This window comes from Pseudorasbora parva, chromosome 6 (assembly GCF_024679245.1).
Source record: "Pseudorasbora parva isolate DD20220531a chromosome 6, ASM2467924v1, whole genome shotgun sequence".
Taxonomy (NCBI): Eukaryota; Metazoa; Chordata; class Actinopteri; order Cypriniformes; family Gobionidae; genus Pseudorasbora; species Pseudorasbora parva.
The window spans coordinates 21,442,110-21,462,038 of record NC_090177.1 but is presented as its reverse complement, the minus strand read 5'-3'; the positions used below and the strand labels follow the sequence as shown (position 1 = coordinate 21,462,038).

The 19,929-nt window shown below is 36.4% G+C and overlaps 2 protein-coding genes across 3 annotated transcripts in view; both read left to right on the top strand.

The window, feature by feature from the left end:
- The window catches only part of erbb3b (erb-b2 receptor tyrosine kinase 3b), a 28,607-nt gene extending 19,205 nt beyond the window's left edge, over positions 1-9,402 (top strand). For both annotated transcript variants that reach the window (XM_067446155.1, XM_067446154.1), the window contains 14 exons: positions 227-384; positions 1,561-1,614; positions 1,698-1,839; positions 2,502-2,621; positions 2,726-2,824; positions 2,905-3,090; positions 3,223-3,378; positions 5,241-5,316; positions 5,412-5,558; positions 5,655-5,752; positions 5,848-6,033; positions 6,652-6,723; positions 7,317-7,563; positions 8,244-9,402. In XM_067446155.1, coding sequence (XP_067302256.1) covers positions 227-384; positions 1,561-1,614; positions 1,698-1,839; positions 2,502-2,621; positions 2,726-2,824; positions 2,905-3,090; positions 3,223-3,378; positions 5,241-5,316; positions 5,412-5,558; positions 5,655-5,752; positions 5,848-6,033; positions 6,652-6,723; positions 7,317-7,563; positions 8,244-9,064 — 2,562 coding nt within the window. In that variant the 3' untranslated portion in view covers positions 9,065-9,402. The remainder of the gene's footprint in view (positions 1-226; positions 385-1,560; positions 1,615-1,697; positions 1,840-2,501; positions 2,622-2,725; positions 2,825-2,904; positions 3,091-3,222; positions 3,379-5,240; positions 5,317-5,411; positions 5,559-5,654; positions 5,753-5,847; positions 6,034-6,651; positions 6,724-7,316; positions 7,564-8,243) is intronic.
- A 1,291-nt stretch (positions 9,403-10,693) lies between these two features.
- Positions 10,694-19,021, top strand: pa2g4b (proliferation-associated 2G4, b). The gene is made up of 13 exons (XM_067446152.1): positions 10,694-10,922; positions 11,678-11,806; positions 12,044-12,149; positions 12,243-12,312; positions 12,397-12,489; positions 13,380-13,443; positions 13,526-13,604; positions 13,691-13,769; positions 13,848-13,981; positions 15,900-15,994; positions 16,249-16,376; positions 17,688-17,741; positions 18,252-19,021. The coding sequence occupies exons 1-13, from the start codon at positions 10,835-10,837 to the stop codon at positions 18,315-18,317; spliced, it is 1,185 nt and encodes a 394-aa protein (XP_067302253.1). The 5' UTR covers positions 10,694-10,834; the 3' UTR covers positions 18,318-19,021.
- The last annotated feature ends 908 nt before the right edge of the window (positions 19,022-19,929 follow it).

Genomic DNA, 19,929 nt, shown 5'->3' with positions numbered 1-19,929 from the left:
TGTGTAATATCTGCATGATCGGTTGATTACATTAACCTGCCAGACAGGCTTTGCTGGCTCTTTGCTTCAGATCTGTTCATTGCACAATAAATCACTATTAACAGTGACTTAATAAAGAAATTCATTCGCACTGTTTGTCTTAGTGCGGGTGCTTAGTGACAGGAATATTTGTTCTATTAATATATAACTTTTATAAGTTTGTTTTCATTCTTTCTTTGTGCATCAGGGTGCTGATCAGTGTGTAGCATGTTTAAACCTGATGGATGGCCCTCACTGCGTTTCTACTTGTCCTAATGGAGTGAACGGAGAAAAGGGTCAAACCATATTTAAATACCCTAATGCAGCAGGTCATTGTGAGCTCTGTCACCTCAACTGCACAAGAGGGTAAGTCGAGCTAAAACGAATTTGCCCTAGAGATGTTAATTCCAATTGAGAGATAATGGTTTGCTGAAAAAGTGTTAGTGAGGATAGCAAAATAAAGTAAACTGTGACATATTATACCTAAACATTCTTCATACAGTGGACTACCAGTAAAATTCTTCAACCAAATGTATTCAGACACTTTGACCTTACCATGTTTTGCTTAAAGGGTTAGTTCACTTAAAAATAAAAAGATGAATAAAATCTGAGTTATGTTAAAAAATTTGTGGCTTTTCCAAGCTTTAAAAAAAGCAGTGAATGGCTGATTTGTTTTTGAAGTCCGTAAACGTCTATCCATCATAGCTCCACACGGCTCCATGGGGTTAATAAAGACCTTCTGAAGCAAAGTGGTGCGTTTGTGTAAGAAAATCATCCATATTTAAAACTTTATAGACTAAAATAAATAACTTCCAGAAGACAGCCATACGCAAGTCAATTTACTGCAAAAGAGTAACTTTTGACATTATAGGAGCAGATAAGGCTGGGCAACAAACTCAAGCCCCTCTTGTCTTATATTGAAATCATCCTCTATTTCTCTTTACAAATTCTTGTTTTAGACTCTAATTCATGACCAGTGTTTTGTTTTGCTCTATCATCTGCGCTTCTACGTTTGTCAGTATGCGCCAAGGATTACTGTAAATCGATGTATTTGCCGAAAGAACATGCCGCTTCGCTTAAGAATGCCTTTATTAACCCCCCGGAGCCGTGTGGAGTGGTTATATGATGGATAGATGCACTTTTATGGACTTCAGCCATTTACTGCCATTGTAAAGCTTGGAAGAGCCACAACTTTTTTAATATAACTCCAATTTTATTAATCTGAAAGAAGGATGCCATATACACCTACGATGACTTGAGGGTTAATATGGGGTAATTTTCATTTTGGGGTGAACTACCCCTTTAAGTGTTTTTTTCTTTAACTGCTAATGCGATTTTTTTTTTTTTTTTGCACCACAACCTGAGCAAAATTAAGCATTGCTTGGTCATTGGTTGAGCTAAATTGGTATTATCTAATTGTGTACTTTAATTTAACAGCTGACAGGTTGATTGTAATCCATTAGACACCTTTCTATTGAAGTATTCTGACATTATCAAGAAGAATTTGTTCTGATATATGTGTGGTATTTGTCCCCTCACCAGATGCACAGGCCCTGCACTTAGAAACTGTGTCGGTCATGATATACTGGTGAGCAGGTTAGTAGCACCCTCTTCTGGTTACAATCAGAAAGTACAAACGTTTTCAGATACAGGTTACACATCAAGCACATTCTTCTCAGCTCTCAGATCGCAGGTATAGCAGTTGCTGTATTTGCTGGTATCCTCGTGCTCTTGGCACTGTTTGTGCTTGGCATGCTGTATCGCAGAGGCCTTTCGATCCGTCGCAAAAGAGCTCTGAGGAGGTATCTTGAGAGTGGTGAGGTGAGTCAGAGTCTTTTAATATGATGCATTTTACTTAAAAATAAGGCTTCTTGCATTTTTAATACAATGATCTATTTACAATGGATACACACTACCGCCCAAATGTTTGGGGTCAGTGAGATTTTTTTTAAATAATGAAATTAATACTTTTATTCAGCAAGAACCATTTAAATTGATCAAACATTACTTTTTTTATTACTTCCTATTTATCAAAGAATCCTGATTTTTTTTTTTTATTGCTGTTTCAACAAAAATATGAAGCAGCACAAATGTTTTCAGTACTGATAATAATAATTCTTGAGCGCCAAATAAGCATATTAGAATGATTTTTAAAGTATCATATGACACTGAAGACTGAAGTAATGATGCTGAAACATCAGAATTGCCACCAAAGTTATAAATTAAATTTAAAATATATTATCATTGAAAATAGTTATTTTAATTTGTAGAAATGTAATAATATTTCACAATATTATTGTTTTTACTGTTTTTTGATCAAATAAATACCGTCTTGATGAGCGTAAGACTCAAACTTTTGAATGGTTGTGTATAAAAAAGTGGCCCCTGAAAATGACTTTCAGACATTTTTATCATGAGTGTGTTATTGGCCACTGTACTTCATTGGCTATCAGTATTATAGGATGCACATTTCCTCTACACAGAGTATGGAGCCGCTGGATCCTGGAGAAAAGGGGACAAAAGTGCATGCTCGCATCCTAAAACCACAAGAGCTGCGAAAGGGCAAACTTCTTGGCTACGGAGTCTTTGGCACTGTGAATAAGGTTGGAATGCCTCTCACATAAAATTTTGCCTTTGGTCAGTTAAATCCTGAACTGAATTGCCTGTTCTGTGGACTGTGATTGAGCTTAAGTGACTTTATCCTCAGGGTTTCTGGATCCCTGAAGGAGACTCCGTAAAAATCCCTGTGGCAATAAAAACTATCCAAGACCGCCACAGCCGGCAGACCTTCACAGAAATTACTGATGTGAGACATTAGCTTGTACTAAAGGTGCACTATACATGCATTGCTTCATGCCTTCATAAATATTTTTCACCTGTCCGCAGCACATGCTTGCAATGGGAAGCCTGGATCACCCGTATATCGTGCGTCTCCTTGGGATCTGTCCAGGGACAAGTTTGCAGCTTGTCACCCAGCTCAAACCTCAGGGATCCTTACTGCAACACCTTCGCCAAAACAAAGACAGCCTGGACCCCCAGCTTCTGCTCAACTGGTGTGTACAGATCGCAAAGGTGAGATGAGAAGAGTATATGCTGAAGTGTCCTGATGAATTCTTTACAAATGGCTTTTAATCTGTCTTTTAGAGCTTTTCAACAGCTTTTTGGTGCAAAATGTTTACACACAACATCTGTATGTATCTTTAGGGCATGTATTATCTTGAGGAGCACTGCATAGCACATAGGAACCTTGCTGCTCGCAACGTGCTGCTCAAGAGTGACTACATGGTACAAATCTCAGACTTTGGGGTTGTAGACCTGCTTTATCCAGATGACAAGAAATATGTGTACAGTGAACACAAGGTAATTTACAGATCAAATGTCTCCTGAAATGAGATAGTATACACCACCGTAGAGTTTAGTGAAAGCCTCTTATGCTCACAAAGGCTATTTATTTGATAAAAATACAGTACAGAAAACTATATATATATATATATATATATATATATATATATATATATATATATATATATATATATATATATATATATATATATACAGTCTTGTTCAAAATAATAGCAGTACAATGTGACTAACCAGAATAATCAAGGTTTTTCGTATATTTTTTTATTGCTACGTGGCAAACAAGTTACCAGTAGGTTCAGTAGATTCTCAGAAAACAAACAAGACCCAGCATTCATGATATGCACGCTCTTAAGGCTGTGCAATTGGGCAATTAGTTGAATTAGTTGAAAGGGGTGTGTTCAAAAAAATAGCAGTGTGGCATTCAATCACTGAGGTCATCAATTTTGTGAAGAAACAGGTGTGAATCAGGTGGCCCCTATTTAAGGATGAAGCCAACACTTGTTGAACATGCATTTGAAAGCTGAGGAAAATGGGTCGTTCAAGACATTGTTCAGAAGAACAGCGTACTTTGATTAAAAAGTTGATTAGAGAGGGGGAAACCTATAAAGAGGTGCAAAAAATGATAGCTAAAATGATCTCCAATGCCTTAAAATGGAGAGCAAAACCAGAGAGACGTGGAAGAAAACGGAAGACAACCATCAAAATGGATAGAAGAATAACCAGAATGGCAAAGGGTGATCAAAGACAGTCTGGAGTTACCTGTAAGTACTGTGACAGTTAGAAGACGTCTGTGTGAAGCTAATCTATTTTCAAGAATCCCCCGCAAAGTCCCTCTGTTAAAAAAAGGCATGTGCAGAAGAGGTTACAATTTGCCAAAGAACACATCAACTGGCCTAAAGAGAAATGGAGGAACATTTTGTGGACTGATGAGAGTAAAATTGTTCTTTTTGGGTCCAAGGGCCACAGGCAGTTTGTGAGACGACCCCCAAACTCTGAATTCAAGCCACAGTACACAGTGAAGACAGTGAAGCATGGAGGGTCAAGCATCATGATATGGGCATGTTTCTCCTACTATGGTGTTGGGCCTATTTATCGCATACCAGGGATCATGGATCAGTTTGCATATGTTAAAATACTTGAAGAGGTCATGCTGCCCTATGCTGAAGAGGACATGCCCTTGAAACGGTTGTTTCAACAAGACAATGACCCAAAACACACTAGTAAACGGGCAAAGTCTTGGTTCCAAACCAACAAAATTAATGTTATGGAGTGGCCAGCCCAATCTCCAGACCTTAATCCAATTGAGAACTTGTGGGGTGATATCAAAAATGCTATTTCTGAAGCAAAACCAAGAAATGTGAATGAATTGTGGAATGTTGTTAAAGAATCATGGAGTGGAATAACAGCTGAGAGGTGCCACAAGTTGGTTGACTCCATGCCACACAGATGTCAAGCAGTTTTAAAAAACTGTGGTCATACAACTAAATATTAGTTTAGTGATTCACAGGATTGCTAAATCCCAGAAAAAAAAAAATGTTTGTACAAATAGTTTTGAGTTTGTACAGTCAAAGGTAGACACTGCTATTTTTTTGAACACACCCCTTTCAACTAATTGCCCAATTGCACAGCCTTAAGAGCGTGCATATCATGAATGCTGGGTCTCATTTGTTTTCTGAGAATCTACTGAACCTACTGGTAACTTGTTTGCCACGTAGCAATAAAAAATATACTAAAAACCTTGATTATTCTGGTTAGTCACATTGTACTGCTATTATTTTGAACAAGACTGTATGTATATATATATATATATATAGTTATTATATATATTTTATATATTATGAAACTGTATCTTTTTTCAGACACCAATTAAATGGATGGCATTAGAGAGTATCCTATTCAGAAGATACACTCATCAGAGTGATGTGTGGAGCTATGGTGAGTCTCTGTACAGTAAGTTAGGTACAGCAAGTTAGTTTTAGTTGTTTGAAGTTTATTGAAGTTGTTTGAGTAAATGTTCTTATTTATTCCAGGTGTGACTGTATGGGAGATGATGTCATATGGAGCGGAGCCGTACACAGCTATGCATCCTCATGAAGTGCCAGGTTTACTGGAGAAAGGAGAGCGGCTGGCTCAACCACAGATCTGCACCATAGATGTCTACATGGTCATGGTCAAGTGTAAGGCAGATGCTAGATGCATTTAAGCAATGTTTCATGATTTAATGCACCGTTACAACACATAATAAACACTTTTTATTCCCCACCTTTTACTAGGCTGGATGATTGATGAGAATGTGAGGCCTACATTTAAAGAACTGGCCAGTGAGTTTACAAGAATGGCAAGGGATCCACCACGATACCTTGTGTTGAAAGTAAGAAATCAAGATTTTCTTTGGAAGTTTTCAAATATAGGGCATTAGAAAGCAGGTTTGAGATGGATTTCATTGATTTCTGTGCCATAATGTAGCCTTCTCAGAATTGCGCTGGTGCAGAGGAAAGCCACCAACGTGTTAAAGGCTCTCATATAGAGGCAGGCTTGGAGGAAGATGATGACGATGATGACGATGAGGTATTGCAGGATGGCTTTGCTACTCCTCCCCTCCAGCTGTCACCAACGAGAAGTCATTCTCGTCTCCGTATGGCCTCCTACAAAGTGAGATGTCTGCAATACACTTCAATAAATATTTCTATCATGTTATACAATTGTTCAAAAGTTCGGGGTCAGTAAGATTTTAAAAAATATTTTTGAAAGAAGTCTTATTTCTGCATTTATTTGATCATAATACAGTAAAAGTGTAATGTGAAATTTTACTAATATTGTTTTTTATTGTAATATATTTAAAAATGTGATATGCTTATTCCTGTGATGATGGCAAAGCAGGATATTAAATAGAATTACTCCAGTCTTCAGTATCACATGTTGCTTCAATAATTATTCTAAAAGGAAGATTTGGTGCTCAAGAAACATTTATTATTATTAATATTATCAGTGTTGAAAAGCTTAGCTGCTTAACATTTTTGTGGAAACTTTGATACATTTTGACAGCTTTTGTAACATTATAAATGCCTTTAATATAATTTTAATAATATTATCATTTTAATTCTTGCTGAATAACTAGTATTAATAATTAAAGTATTAATTTCTTTAAAAACAAACAAACAATTGTACTAACCCCAGACCTGTGAATTGATAGTGTATGTTAGTTATTCTTCTCTGAATAGGTGTATAGAAACTGAATATGCATAATAATTCTCTTCTTTCTCTCTTTAGGGCACCTCAGAACACACAACAACTATAGGTTATCTTCCTATGACCCCTGGCCCAGGGGATGACCCTAGACAGGTCAGCTTTCATATCATGTTATATCATGGTGACTTGACTACAAGCTTCTTCTTCTTTTTTTTGTGCTAAATCAGAATGGACATGCATTAGATAAGGTGTTTTAAAGCTGTTTAATGCTAAGGACACCCAAATATGATCCCTTTGTAAGAAACCCTTTTCCTAAAACATAAAGGCAGCTTTATATATATTTTCTTATGAAGCTGTGTGAGAAAAATCCAAATTAATCATAGATGTCTACATGGTACTGACTTCAGAGTGCATGTTCTTCATAAAAGAAACAATAGCCATAGAGGGAAAATAAAAATATATATAATTTCAGCTTGCATCTTGATTTGTATGTGTTTTTATTCAGATTATTATTGTTAATAATAATTGATTAACCATTAGTATTAAAGTTTGTTTGTTTTTGTCTAACCACTAGAAACATTTTCAATTCATATTTATTTGGATAGAACTTTTTGCAAATAAAAAATAATTCTAAATAAATTTTACAGTCCTAACCAAATTTAAAAAAATTCTAAGGACCCCTGTTTAAGAAACACTTATCACAAATACGGAATGAGAAATAATACAATTGCATTGTTCCCACACAGATGAGAGCCCAGAGGAGGAAGACTGGCTCAGTGAGGACAGAGTCCGAGTGCTCAGAGGGCAGGGGGACCATGGTGGACATTGAAATGGTTGAACTTAATTCTCAAACAGGCAGTCTTCGCAGAGGTCGTAGTCGTACAGACAGTGCCTACATGTCCACCGGCGTGTCTGTGGCGTCAGATCCATTCTCGCCAGGTCTAGAGGGTGTAGACGAGGACCATTATGGATATGTGCTGCCCACAGAGAGAGGTAAAACAATATTGATCTGCCATGTACATACTGGAAAGTTGCATGAGTGATAACCACTTTAAAGGGTTAATTTATCCAAAAATGAAAATTATATCATTAATTAATTAACCCTAATGTCGTTCGAAACCTGTAAGATCTTTTATTTTCAGAACACAAATGAAGATATTTTTGTTGATGGCTCAGACAGGCCTTCATTGACACCAATGTCATTTCCTCTCTCAAGACCCATAAAAGACACTAAAGACGTCGTTACAAAGCCCATCTCAATACATTGATTTTACAATATTTTTTGTACGCAAAAAAAAAACAAATGATGACTTATATAGTTATGGGCCGATTTCAAAACAAAGATTTGAACGGTTATGAATCAGTGTCTTTAGTGTCTTTTATGGGTCTTGAGAGAGGAAATGACATTTGTGTCAATGAAGGCCTTTCATTTTTGTCAGCAAAAATATCTTAATTTCTGTTCTGAAGATGACCGGAGGTCTTATGGGTGTCGAACAACATTAGGGTAAGTAATTATTGAAAGAATTTTCAGTTTTGTGTAAACTAACCCTTTAAATACGGGAGTGAATTCCCTAAATAAGCACTAGGGGTAAGCACTAAAAGGTGAAAATACATACTTTGCTGCAGTGTGGGACTCAACTATGTGCATTTTTATGACATATTTTCTTCTTTAGGTTCCAGAACCACTGTTTCACATAGTAGGATATCAAGTAACTCCAAGAGCGCATTCTCGACACCAAAAACAGAGGCCACACAAGAGTATGAACTAATGAACAAAAAGCCCCCTCTGCTTTCTACTTCACCTACTGATAGCACTGATGCTTCATCTGCACTGAGCAAATCACCCCCTTCTCATTACACGTGCAACAGTTTACCACAGAAGAGAGACATTGAATCAACACAAATCGAACAGTCAGATAAGGCCACTAGTTCCCCTGAAGGGGACAGTCTGGAGTCTGCTGCTGCTTCTCTGGATGGAACAGAAACATGCACTGATGGGAGTCAATCTGCGATCGGTGCTGTGGAGGGAGAACCCTCAGAGGAGCAGCAGCCACAAGAATCAGGGGTTGAGTATGAATACATGGACATACGTACAGATATACACCAGCAAAACATGGGAGCAGGGGAGAGCAAAGCAAGCAGTCCAGATCAGGTGGAGAGTGGCGTCAAAGAAGCAATTTATCAAAATGTAAGTGAGCCGCCAAGGTTGACAGCAAGACCTAAGGAAAATAAGGATTCTGATGGCACTACACAGCGCAGTGAATATGTGGACATGCAGGCATCTGGGAGAACCGGCTCTGAGGATGGAGATCAGACTGATTATCAGAACATTCCGGTAAAGGGAAGGCCTGTTGTGGGAGAGGAGTCACAAAATCCTGGTCTCAGATCCTACATAAAAGTGTGTACTGGAGTGGAGGCGCAAAACACTTCATTTGACAACCCAGATTACTGGCACAGCAGATTATTCCACAAACAGGATGCCGTATGCACGTAGTTATTGACTTCAGCTCACTAACAGAAACAATTTGATGAATGAACAATGGAAACAGAATGGACTGGAATAACCTACATGTTTCTCAGGATGTATATCTACCATGTGTTCAGCATTTGAACACATCAATGCTAATGTGCCAACGAAATATACTTTATATGAAATGTCTCGTCTTGTTTAAGATTGCCCTACCTCCACTTGTTTGTCTCTGAAGTCCAACTCCTGTGGTTTTGTACAGATTTATGTTTGTTTTTTTAAGATGATGATTTTTATTTGCTCAATGAGGAACACTGTATATTGATTTTCCCAATAAATAAAATAATTTTCTTTTTATAACCTGAGCTTATTGTGTCCCATAGTTAATTGTTCACACTATTATATGTACATTTTTTGTCAAACATCAAACAAGTATAGGTCACCTTAATTTAAAAAAATTCATTAAAAAAATTAAAATTACTTATTTAAAAACACAACAACAAGCATTTCAGCTATAACAAATTATGTAGGATTTACTTTGAAACAATTTTCACATAAATTGATATTAAATTTAAATAAAAATTCCATGGCCATATTTTACATCCCTTAATCAAACCCAATTCCTAAAAAATATCTAAATTTAACAACTACCTTACTAACTATTAATAAGCAGTAATTATTATTAGTAGGAGTATAATGAGGTTGAAGTAAAGTTAATAGTGGGAACTGGACCCTAATCTAAATGTGACCCTATTCTTTTGTTGTTTTTGTGTCATGTGTTTATTGGGTTTCATTTATTGATTACCGTATATAAAAAAGCTACTTCTCATTACAACAAAACTCATAATCTTTACATGTTGACAGTTATCTGACATTGTTAAATTTTAAGTCAGACATGACAATGTAGGATTCAGTATTTGATTTAGCTTAATTCTGTAACTGCCAGAGTATTTGATTCACTAAAACTTTCTTTCATTTGAGAATCTCACACCTTTTCAGATTTAGAAATTCTTCTAATAAATCATGAAATTGATTTACTCACAGCAAACAGCAGCTTTAGAACATTTGATGAACCACAATGGATTCAGTACAGCAAGCTTGTAGAAAACAAAAAAAGGCACATCTAGAGTCTAGTCTTATAACTAAGTATTGAGACTACATCAAATCTGATAGAGGCAGTACAATAATTACTAAGTTCATTTTAATTTCAGTTGTTGACAAAATTACTTGATTAAAAAGTCACACAATAAAAATATTATTTTTACAAGTGATATTTACCTTGGTTTTTCTTCATTTTCTTCACACATAGGCTGAATTCTATTTAGCTCATTTCCACGAATGCAATGCTCAAATGTAAATTATAAATAACATAAAAAGTCGAAATTATGGCATAAATGTCAAAAATATTTTTTGAAATGTATAACTATGACAAAGTCAAAATTTCTACTTTTACCTCATATTGATTAAGCCCTACTGTAACCTAGTGTTTCATTTGTATGTCATAACTATTAAGATAAAATAGTATAATGCTAGCCTAGACTAGAAAATGTTTAAATATTAGGCATAGTAATATTCCCTCGAGCTCCCGCAGAGGTCACTCTTTCAGTGTCCGCAGGTTTGTGACTTTTATTTTGAAGAACAGTGCAGTAATCGGCCATCTTGCGCGTTTCCACGGCTGCTGGTGGCGCAGGCTCTATGCGCAGGCTGTGAGATCTGAAGCGTGCTGTGCTCCATCATCCTACAAGCGAAGCGAGGGAAAAAGTTACGAGCTCCTCTTGAAACACACCACTGACAAACATGTCAGGAGACGACGACCAGCAAGAGCAGACCATTGCTGATGACCTGGTGGTCACCAAGTACAAGATGGGGGCCGACATAGCGAACCGTAAGCATGATTCTGGAGGTTTATGCGTGATTAAGGCTTGAATTTGACCGAGCGGAGGTTCAGCTCAGCACTCGGCCATGTGTCTGCGAGCTGTAGTGAGACTGGCATCGATGCCTGCCATTTCTTGTTTTTTGACTTGGCGTAACTTACAATCGTGTCGACAAACATCAGCACCCGATGTTTTCTAATCTTAACGGCGTTATGTATATTATTAAAAATTAGGCTAGCAGGTTAGCCAGTTAGCTGTAGTTGTAACGGAACATAAAATAATTGCACAGAAAGTTAAATTCTTTCATTTTAACTCACCCTTATATTGCTCTAAACCTGTATGATTATGAACCACAGAAGTACATTTTTGACAGAATGTAAGTTACTGACAGCCTGAGTCACCATTTACTTTCATTGCATTCTTGTTCCTTACAATGAGAGTCAGTGGCGACTGACCCTGTCATTCTGCTTCTGTCCTGTCGAGTTTCAGAGTTGCTTGCGCATATATATATATATATATATATATATATATATATATATATATATATATATATATATATATATATATGCATGCAAGCAAACAAGCCAGGTGCTGAGAGCTTCAGCTAATCTCAGTCTTCAATTACTTTGTCACTATTCCTTTTAAAAGTGCATACTGATTTAATGTGTATTGATCTCCTTCAGACCAGGTCGTAGTGCTTTAGGGAATGCTTCAAAATCCTTTGGTTGGGAAACTTTGTTGTTTCATGTGAAATCTTTTTCATCAGAGGCATTGAAGACCATCATTGAAGCAGCCAAGCCTGGCGTGTCTGTCCTCAGTCTGTGTGAGAAAGGAGACGCTTTCATCACTGCCGAAACAGGCAAGGTTTTCAAGAAGGAGAAAGAGATAAAAAAAGGTAAGAATTTTTTTGAAAAACAAAAACAAAAACATTAATCTTGAATGTAGTGACTAATTATTATAAAATGACTTTTTTATTGTCAAATATGTTTTAATTATTGTATTATTTATTTTGAAAATGTTGTATTTAAATAGATAAACACAAAAGTACACATATATACACACACAGCCATGTATATAAAAATTTATAGATATTTATATAAAAATAAATAAATGTGGTATTCTTGTGTGACAGGGATTGCCTTCCCCACTTGTGTGTCTGTGAACAACTGTGTGTGCCACTTCTCACCAATAAAGAGCGATCCAGACTATACTCTTAAAGACGGTGACTTGGTTAAAATGTGAGTGTTATTTTTGCACTATGTATATGTTTTCATCTGGTTATCAGCACATGTCCTGATTACTGCATTTTTTCTTTTTTTTTTCTTTTGCAGTGACCTTGGGGTGCATGTGGATGGCTTCATCTCCAATGTTGCTCACAGCTTTGTAATTGGCGCAACCAAGGTATGTCACTCTTCTTTGTGAATGCCACATTCTGTTTTTATTCTGTTTAAACTTGCACTTACATTTACTTTGCTGATCTTCTAGGATACTCCTGTGACAGGACGGAAAGCGGATGTGATCAAAGCTGCCCACTTGTGTGCAGAAGCTGCTCTTCGGCTGGTTAAGCCTGGAAATCAGGTTAGATAGAATCAGTCTGGTCCTGTGATTAACTGTTAGTAACATCCTCATGAGTAACAGTGGGTAATGATTTAACCTTTTTTTGATAGTCACAATAAATTCTCTTTTATAAAATGGATAATTCCCTTTGTGGAGATTTACTAACAACCATAATCTATATGGAAGGACAATATCTTGGGAGGATGTACTTATTAAAATTAAAGTTATTTTTATTTAGTATTGTTTTTAATAGTATTTCATGATATTTTGAATTCGCTTTATTTTCCTTCATAATTTCCTTTTTGACTAAAAGCTTTAGTTCATCCCAAAATTAAAATGGTTTCATCAGTTGCTCACTCTCATATTCTTCCACAACCAAAAGACTTCTGTTTATTTTCACAACACACAAGATATTTCTGTCCCTCCATTTAAAGTCTATTAACCCAAAACTCTGATCCTTCAAAATCTTTATAAAGAGATTGTAAAATAAATGCATATTAATGGAGCGGTTTAATCCATGTTTTCTGAAGAGTTGCTTTCTGACGAACAGGTTTAAATTGATTTTTTATTCACATATAAACCTTGATCAGCAAATGTAATTAAGTATATTCATCATATAATGAGTCTATTCATTAAGTCTATTCATTATTCATCTAACTCATGAGTGAGTACATGATAACAGTATTTTAATTTTTGGGTGAGCCAACCCTTATACTTTTACTAATTGTGTGTTTATATATATCATTTTTATTTTAGTAATTTTAGCATTTGAACTTATTAAATGTCATAAACCAACATTTCTTATTTTGGTTAAAGTTCAAGTTTTTTTTGGCTAATGTTTATATTTTATTTCAATTATAGAAAATCATTTTTACTAGTTTCATCATCATCTCTCTTTCTGTGTCTCTCAGAACACTCAGCTCACAGATGCCTGGAACAAGATTGCCCAGTCATTTAAATGCATGGCCATAGAGGGTGAGCTGAACATAAGCTGAACTCACTCATGGTTAAAGCATCATGGTGTGGTTTTTAAAACTCATTGTGTCTCTCTACACAGGCATGCTGTCTCATCAGTTAAAGCAGCATGTCATTGATGGAGAGAAGACCATCATTCAAAACCCCACCGAGCAGCAAAGGTCAAGACAATGAAGCGCTGGATTGTTTTGGAAAATGATTGAGTGTTCCTCTATGTTAAATGCTCTCTGTCCTTGTCTGCTCTAAGGAAGGACCATGAGAAGGCAGAATTTGAAGTGCATGAGGTGTACGCTGTGGACGTGCTCATTAGCACCGGAGAGGGAAAGGTGAAGACTCATCTCAGCATCTGTTCTCTCAATGTCTGCCATTATAATGCCTTAGAGTGCTGATGTCTCTCTCTGCAGGCTAGAGACTCCGGGCAGAGGACTACCGTTTACAAGCGAGACCCCAGTAAACAGTATGGCCTTAAAATGAAGACCTCTAGGGTGTTTTTCAGTGAGGTGGAGCGGCGATTTGATGCCATGCCATTTACTTTGAGGTAATTTATTTTCATTTCAAGTAAGGGTTGAATATTTAGCTATCACTATTTGAGCATCTACCACTTAAAGGACAACTCCGGTGAAAAATTAACCTAGGGGTAATTAACACATGGTTACAGTTACCGGGTAGATCGTTCTCTAAGAAGAAATAAGAAGACGCTTTATAAAGACGGTACATTACGTGTATACGGACAGCAGCCATCTTGAAAAAACAGTCTTAACGAGTCGAGCCACGAACGCTGTGCTAAGTAAGCTGGTCGATAGGAATTTTGTGAAATCTAATTACATGGAAATTTTTATTTATTTATTTTCTTTGTTGCGTTCAGTGTTTTCTTCCGGAAACAATGGACCATAAGAGATTCCAAGTCACAGTTCATCACTTAGCACAGTTTTCGTGGCTTGACGCGTGTTGACATTTTTTCCAATATGGCTCCTGTTTATATACACGTAATGTACTGTGTTTATAAAGTGTCTTCTTATTAAACTGTTTGTACTCTTACAAAGCTTTCAATGCTTCGGTTTGCATGTAGAGACCCTCATTATGCTACCGTGTTAGTGTGAGGCTATTTTGAGCCTTGTTAGTGGTATTAACTACCGATTTAATTTAATTTACACTGTGCCCCATAGACAAGCGTTATAAGCTAATCTGTTTTTAGAGATAAAACTCTTTACATTCCTTTTTCATGAAAATGCATCCCAGGGAACGATCTACTCGGTAACCATCTGTTAATTACCCCTAGGTTCATTTTTCACCGGAGTTGTCCTTTAAAAGGTTACCCAAAAATGAAAATGCTGTCATTAATTACTCTCCCTCATGTTGTTCCAAATCCGTAAGACATTTGTTCATCTTCGGAACACAAATGAAGGTCTTTCTGATAAAATCTGAGAGCTCTCTGACCCCTCTTTAGATGCCACTGCAACTTTGACGCTTCAAAAAGTTCATAAAGTGATTGGAAAACTATTCCATATAAATTGAGTGGTTTAGTCCAAATGTTCTAAAGAGACTCGATCACTTTATATGGTGAACCGATTTAATTTAGGCTTTTACTTGCATATAAACTTTAATCAACGAAGATAAACAGAAGACAAATGACATGATTGATTCCCTTTAATTCAATTAATTAAATGATTCAAATGTAAAAGTGTGAAAAGATATATCACTTCCAAATTGAATTTAAGGCTTTCTTTATTTCATGTTTAAATGTTAGTTGAATGTAAAATTACTTTTTTTTCTTTATCCTTTTGCCAAATTATTTTCTTCATCATCTTTTCGATTTAGTTAAAGGATAAATAATCAAATGAATAGTGCATAATAAAATAAATGTCATAATAAATGGATAATAATGAATTAATTAAATAATTTTCTTGTGAAAGTAGACAATGCTGATTTTTTTTCAATGTATGAAATAAGTAAATACTACTGTTCAACTTTAGGGTTTATTTTTCTGACCCAAGCTGAATGTATTTGATCCAAAATACAGTGAAATTAGTGTAGTACAGTGATAATGTTAAAAAATATTACATTATTTTTTTTATATTTTAAAATGTATTATTCTGATGGCAAAGCTAAATTTTCAGCAACATTACTCCAGTATTCAATGTCACATGATCCTTCAGAAATCATTATAATATGCTGATATAACTATTAATCTTTTAAAAGTGACTGAATGGAAGTGTATGAACTATACAAATGTAATACAATTTATTTAAAATATTAGAGCTGGTCATGTTAACATTTATGCATTTGACTTTGTGCACTCGAGCAGTATGTTCGTGCATTGCCATCCCTATCAAACGTAAACCTGCAAGGCCAGCAGCTCAACTGAAAGCAGATGGCACAAGACAAACTATTCACTTTTGTTGTTCATCTCATTTAATTTAGTCTCTGTCCTTGTCTTTCTGTCTGTGTGCTATCAGGGCATTTGAGGATGAGAGTAAAGCTCGGCTGGGCGTGGTTGAGTGTGCCAAGCACGAGCTGCTTCAGCCCTTCAGCGTCCTGCATGAGAAGGAAGGTGAGGCATGAGTACCTCAGTCATAAAAATGTCACTTTTAAATGCAAAATGTTCAACCAAGCATGAAGTGAGTTGAACTTTTACAACAAATCACTAAATGAAAATGAGAAATAATTTCCTGTCACGTCGGTGCTCAGAGAAGCACATCCAGCACATTTGCCGCATGACCAGGTCAAAGTCGGTTTCTATTTTTGCCATCAGCAATGTTTCAAGAGTCACTTTGTCAAACCTTCTGTCTCCTCTTTTCTTTCAAGGTGAATATGTAGCGCAGTTTAAATTCACGGTGATGCTAATGGCGAATGGCCCTCTGCGTATAACCAATGGGCCTTTTGAACCTGAGCTTTACAAGTCTGAGTTTGAAGTACAAGACCCAGAGCTCAAGGTAAGAGACTTAAAAGTAGAGGACGGGTGTGTTTTATACCCAGGTGGCTGCTAAGAAATTATTATTTAAGAATTTGACATTTACGTTCTGCTTTCTATGGGCTTAATTTAAAGGAACTATGTAAGAAATGTATTTCAATTCATCATAAAACGGCCCTGATATGTCACTATACATTAAGAAATCATGTTCATTTCAAATACTTAGAACACTGACAACAGTAGTCCGGCCAGGATAGTCATTTAAAAGTTGTTGTTGCAGCCCTCAACTGATGTTGATGTTGTCATGTTGTGTTTTGGCCTTAAGCTCCACCCTCCACCTATCGACCAATCACAAAGTCAGTAGTGTTTCTTCATCCGGGTTGCCAGATCTGCTCTAGTTACCACAGCTGCAGATACAAACGTTCCTGCTGGATCCTGCAGCCTATCTGTCAACCTCCAGTCAGGGGGGAGGGGGAGAGGGATACACCGCTCTATAGTCATTTGAAAGTGATTGCAGTAACAGTTTTGTACACAATCTTACATACACTTCCCTGAATACTTAGAGGCAGCTTTATAGGCATACACTTTGGGTATGAGCACAAAATATTTACTCATTTTTTACACAAAAAAAATTGTAAAATGTTGTGCTATATGTGCATTCCCATGCCGAAATTCAAACCATGTAACCCCAACAATATACAACTGGAGCAAAGGAAACAAGCGAGTGAGGGGAGGCGGGTTTGTATGTCAACTCGCTGTTGGAGAGATTAGAGAGCTAGAAACGCAGCTGTTCATGTATCTATTCAGTGGAAAATTCCAATTTTGCAATGTTTTTGATATTTCAGTATTGATAAGTATTTTTGTCAACCCTTCATTGTACTTTAAATATTTCAGATGCCTCACAATCAGCATCTCTTGTGTTTAACAGTACATAATAATCAGAATAATGAAGAAGAAGAAAAATGTGTGCAGAGATTAGTTTTTGCACTCCTATAGTCTTTTCCTGCCTAGCTCTGGTGATTGGCACATCTAGATGGTGTCTTCCCACTATACACACCCCCAACTTAAACAACTTAAAATACTCTGTGCTTTATGGTCATACTGAAACTATAAAGGGTTATTTTACTCACAATAAAAACAACTCACAAAAAAAAAAGGTACAGGATGCCACTTTCAACAATTTATTTTTTAATAATAGATTGGACAATTTTTTTTATTTTTTTATGCTTACTATTTTTATTATTTATATTTTAGTAATGGGGTGTCTTTGAAAACCTGGTCTTTACAATGAGACATTTTTTACTTTTTTGAGACTTGCTTTGTTTTCCCGCAGGCATTGTTGCAAAGCTCAGCCAGCCGCAAGGCACAGAAGAAGAAGAAAAAGAAGGTTGGTTATGTCAACAGCTGCTAACATGATTTGTAATGGCACTTTGTTGTGAAAATGAAACCATATCAAAGACTATATACAAAGATGGTGCATTCGTATTACTATTAAAGAGAGAGTGCAATGTGCAATATGGTGGAATACATCCCACCTTCTAAATAAAAGAGCCTCTCACCAATTGGTAAAGTCATTGATTCACTGCAGCTGCTGTTAAACGCTCCGGGTGCTATAGAAACAGTCAGTTTTTTTAGATGGGCACTTTTGTGCATTGACTGGTCCAACATAAAAAATGCAGAGGGGGTTTATCATCATTGGAGCATTTAGAAACAAACTGTATGAGACATTCACTGGTGATTTGGACGTAAGCTTGATGAACAGCTTAGGAGAGTTCACCTTTCAAAGAGCTGTACTTGCATGACTGTAATAGCTACCCGAAAGGAGTTTCAAAGAAACGTGATATGACTTGCCTTAAAAAGACTTTGATCATATTTGCATAATTTTCATTGTCCCCAGGCATCCAAAAATGTGGAAGGTGCTACAGGACAACCAGTGGAGGCTGAGAGCGAAGCTGCTGCATAGACTCCCACTGCCAACCACGCTGACTGACAGAGCCTCTGCACAGCCCAAAGAACAGAACCGTTAAAGCTAATTATGACCTGCCCCTCTGAGAAGCCTTCCAGCCAAGCCTTCTGTCTTTTTGAATACCTCCTCATTAGTTAAATAAGACTGCTACAGGGTTTGTGCAGTTTACTTGCGTTTGCTTGTCTTTGAACGAGGCTGCTCTCCGGAGCAGCTGCCACTCTTAGATAGAGGAGTGTAAGGATGAGCAGGTAGACACTGTCCAACCGTGTTTACAGGAGGCAAGTGCTGGGGTTCTTTTGACCCTCTCTGTCATTGTACAAGCCATCATGAACAATAAAAGTGTAATGGTGGCACTGTTTAGACAGCATTGCTATGAAGTTGGCATTCATGTCCATGCAGATGAGGTCCCTGTTTGAAATCTGTTAAAGTTTAAGGTTTTCTCTCTTTTTTTTTCTTTTCGTTTGGAAAATAATCCTAGTTTTCATTCTTTAATTGATGACCTTCTCACCAATTTCGATATAGAAAAACAACTGTTCATTTGGTAAGCTTTGATTTCTTTTAGATGACTTTAAGCATTTGTTTTAATGTAGATCTTCCCTTCAGCTTATTGGTCTCCTGAAACCATTGTTTATTGATTGAACTGACTGACCAAATTATCCTGCCATTTTATAAGTGTACATCTAATAAATTTAATTAGCTAATTGATGGATCAAAGTCTGGTTTGTTTCAATTTAAGCACTCAAATATGAAAAACCTTAAGAATGTAAGGATAACCTTACATATATACACAACTGATGCATTAAATCAACATGTGATAATGTCAAACTAATGGCAGGAGAATTTATGAGCCCTTCCTGCAATAATAACCACCTAGTCCCAAAGTAATTTAGCTGGGTGTACGAAGTTATTTCCTCTAGTTCACACAGGTGTCCTGTGCTAGTAGAGTGTCCATAAATGTAGTATGGACATGGTCTATTAAATTTGACCACCTGAGTGTCCACATTCTAAAATCCAAATGTTTTGCTTAAACAGTTCAAATGAATGCCGTCTGTTGTTAAATTTTAATGCAAGGCAACATTCATACATTAAGAGTGGCTCAAGTACTTAAATACTTCTTCTGCCTGTTAAACAGCAATGTGTTGGAGGTAAGTTATTGTAGGTCCACAGTTTTATATAAATTACTTATATTAGTCAAAAATGCATTGTACTCCCAAGCTATTGTACTGCAGCCACCACATTTAATTTTTCTGCTAAGTTGCTGTGTTAAAGTTGGATGACCAGGTACTCTGGCAAACATAAAGTTGGCCATTTAAACAATTAAAACATGGTTGTTCTTTTATATATCAATGAACCAATTACAAATATGTCCATGAGTATGTCATAAAATTAAAATGTTCAATCATTAATATCCTGAAAAAAGGATATTTTTTGCTGAACTTTTATATACAGTCGTGTTCAACGGTTTACACACGGCTTGCAGAATCTGCTAAATGTTAATTATTAAAATAAAACAAAGGGTTCATACAAAATGCATATTAATCTTTTTATTTGGTATGGTCCTGAATAAGATAATTTTACATAAAATATGTTTACATATAGTCCACAAGAC